This window comes from Lottia gigantea, assembly GCF_000327385.1.
Source record: "Lottia gigantea unplaced genomic scaffold LOTGIsca_12, whole genome shotgun sequence".
Taxonomy (NCBI): Eukaryota; Metazoa; Mollusca; class Gastropoda; family Lottiidae; genus Lottia; species Lottia gigantea.
In genome coordinates this window covers 1,532,400-1,534,586 of record NW_008707225.1, presented here as the reverse complement: position 1 = coordinate 1,534,586, position 2,187 = coordinate 1,532,400, and the positions used below count along the sequence as shown (strand labels likewise).

Sequence of the window (2,187 nt, the reverse complement as noted above, 5' to 3'; positions counted from 1 at the left end):
CACTGATATACTATTGATTCACTTAAAGAAGAAGCTGTTCTGTTCTTTATCTGTATCGTCATGTTTGCATTCCCTGATAATGTTTCAACTCAGACGTCAGACCTCCACTAATCTAAATCTCAGGTGTATATTGAATCTGTGTGATTTTCCTTATCAGCCGATAATGCTTCATCCAGTAATTTCTGACAGTATGGGGAACTCCAGATAAGTATAATTCAGCGTTTTAATTTTATATCACGATGAACTATATAATGTACAATACAAGTTTCATGAAAATCAATTGATCTGTAGACGAAGAGTCAAGAAGCCTATTCAACAAACAAACACTAACGTAATACTACTTTAAGAAATGGAAAGTGTTCATAGTCCATCATGGTCTTCAATTATAGATCATATATACAGAATCCCGAATCCAGCTACCAAGTTAGATAAATTTGAAAGCGCTTATTTTTTAAGCCATTAATAAAATATCTAGATAAGTTAATCTTACCGTGCACTTTCAACAGTCAGAGATGTATTGTATAACTTATTGATATAGTTAACTCCGGTTACAGAAGGAAACAAGGTATTCGATAACTTTGTTTCATATGTAATTTGGCGACATGGCCACGGGCAATCACACAATTCCTTCTTTTCAGCTCTTACCACATTTTTAACTGAAACAGGTAAAACGGCTGAGCATGGATAGATGGATGGATATAAAATTTGTCACTTTAATAACTAAACACTACAAAAAAACAATGACAAGGTTTTTCGGCCAAAAGAAAATTATTAACTTCGTAAGTTTATCAATATAATCAACGTCGTATGTATGCTTAGTACTCACTTATTTCTTTTAAGTAGCAGTTGTTTACTTCATACATTGTACAGTATCGATGGATATCTTCAAAAACTTTACCTAGATTGATAGAAAATTTTAGGTCGATAGTACTTTAATAAGATCTTAATGACATTTAGAAGCGGAGAGCACATATAACAAAAAAAAACACAAGGAAATCTTTTATGGTAAAAAGGATCGACTCTCATTATCTGTCATCCTTTATAAATAATACTGAACATTTTCTAAAATCAATAATTCTGAACAAAGGTCATCCTTTATAAATGATACCGAACAGAGGCCATCCTATGTAAATGATACCGAACAGATGCCACCCTTTATAAATGATACGGAACAGGGGCCACCCTTTATAAATGATACCGAACAGAGGCCATCCTTTATAAATGATACCGAAGAGATGCCACCCTTTACAAATGATACCGAACAAAGGTTATCCATTATAAATGATACCGAACAGAGACCATCCTATATGAATGATACCGAACATAGGTCATCTTTTATAAACTACATGTAGGTGATACATGTATTTTTTTTAAAAACATCATTTTCACATCAACCTACCTGTCTCTAGTAACGTCTTACAGCCACATTCATGAACAGTTGCGTTGGCCGTACAGTCTCTCAGACAAGAATCTCTGCTATATTCTTTATAACCGTATAACTTCTTGATATGTTCAAATCTCTCATTATTCTCTTCTAGGCAGTGATCTTTACCGTGAGACTTGTAAGGGTATGGTAATAATTTGTACTAATGAGAAAATAGAAATCTCTACATTTCAATCACATAATATGATACCTATTTATTATACCTGAGGTTCTCTCTGTTGACAGATCATGTTTTCAAATCTCTCTGGCTAATTCTCTTTATGTGCATCCGAAACTCTATGTAAATAAGAAACTAGTCCATACACCCCATGCACTTATCTTGAAGTCTTGAGGACATGGAAAAAGTGTCAAATCGCTTTAAAAAAATATGTATATTTTTCTCATAAAGTATCGTGGATGGTTTCAATAACTCGTGTGATTTTCTCGATGATTAGCTAGAACAAAAGAACACTGAAATACTTATCATAGGCACCAGATAAAAGAGAAACAACATAATACTTACTTCTACAGGCCGTAAAGAAATAAGATTATTAGTTCCTGGAGAAAGTAATATTCCACCAGATCTTATTTTTATTGTTTCATAAGGTTCGTGTAGGAACAACTAAAAATACAAAAGGGAAATAAAATATTTACAGCAATAGCACTTTATAGTAGTTTAATTGTCTCGGGGACACTGACAATTTGAACCTTTTCAATTTTCAATCAGGCGTCTGTGGTTCCTGCAATTCCACTAAAACTAAGTG

General features: G+C 33.2%; 1 protein-coding gene across 1 annotated transcript in view; it reads right to left on the bottom strand.

Annotated features, from left to right (window-relative positions):
• Positions 1 to 2,187, bottom strand: part of LOTGIDRAFT_156829 (hypothetical protein) — a gene marked incomplete at both ends in the record, with an annotated part of 4,076 nt that overhangs the window by 543 nt on the left and 1,346 nt on the right. The window contains 3 exons of the mRNA XM_009048100.1: positions 491 to 656; positions 1,400 to 1,586; positions 1,947 to 2,045. Coding sequence (XP_009046348.1) covers positions 491 to 656; positions 1,400 to 1,586; positions 1,947 to 2,045 — 452 coding nt within the window. The remainder of the gene's footprint in view (positions 1 to 490; positions 657 to 1,399; positions 1,587 to 1,946; positions 2,046 to 2,187) is intronic.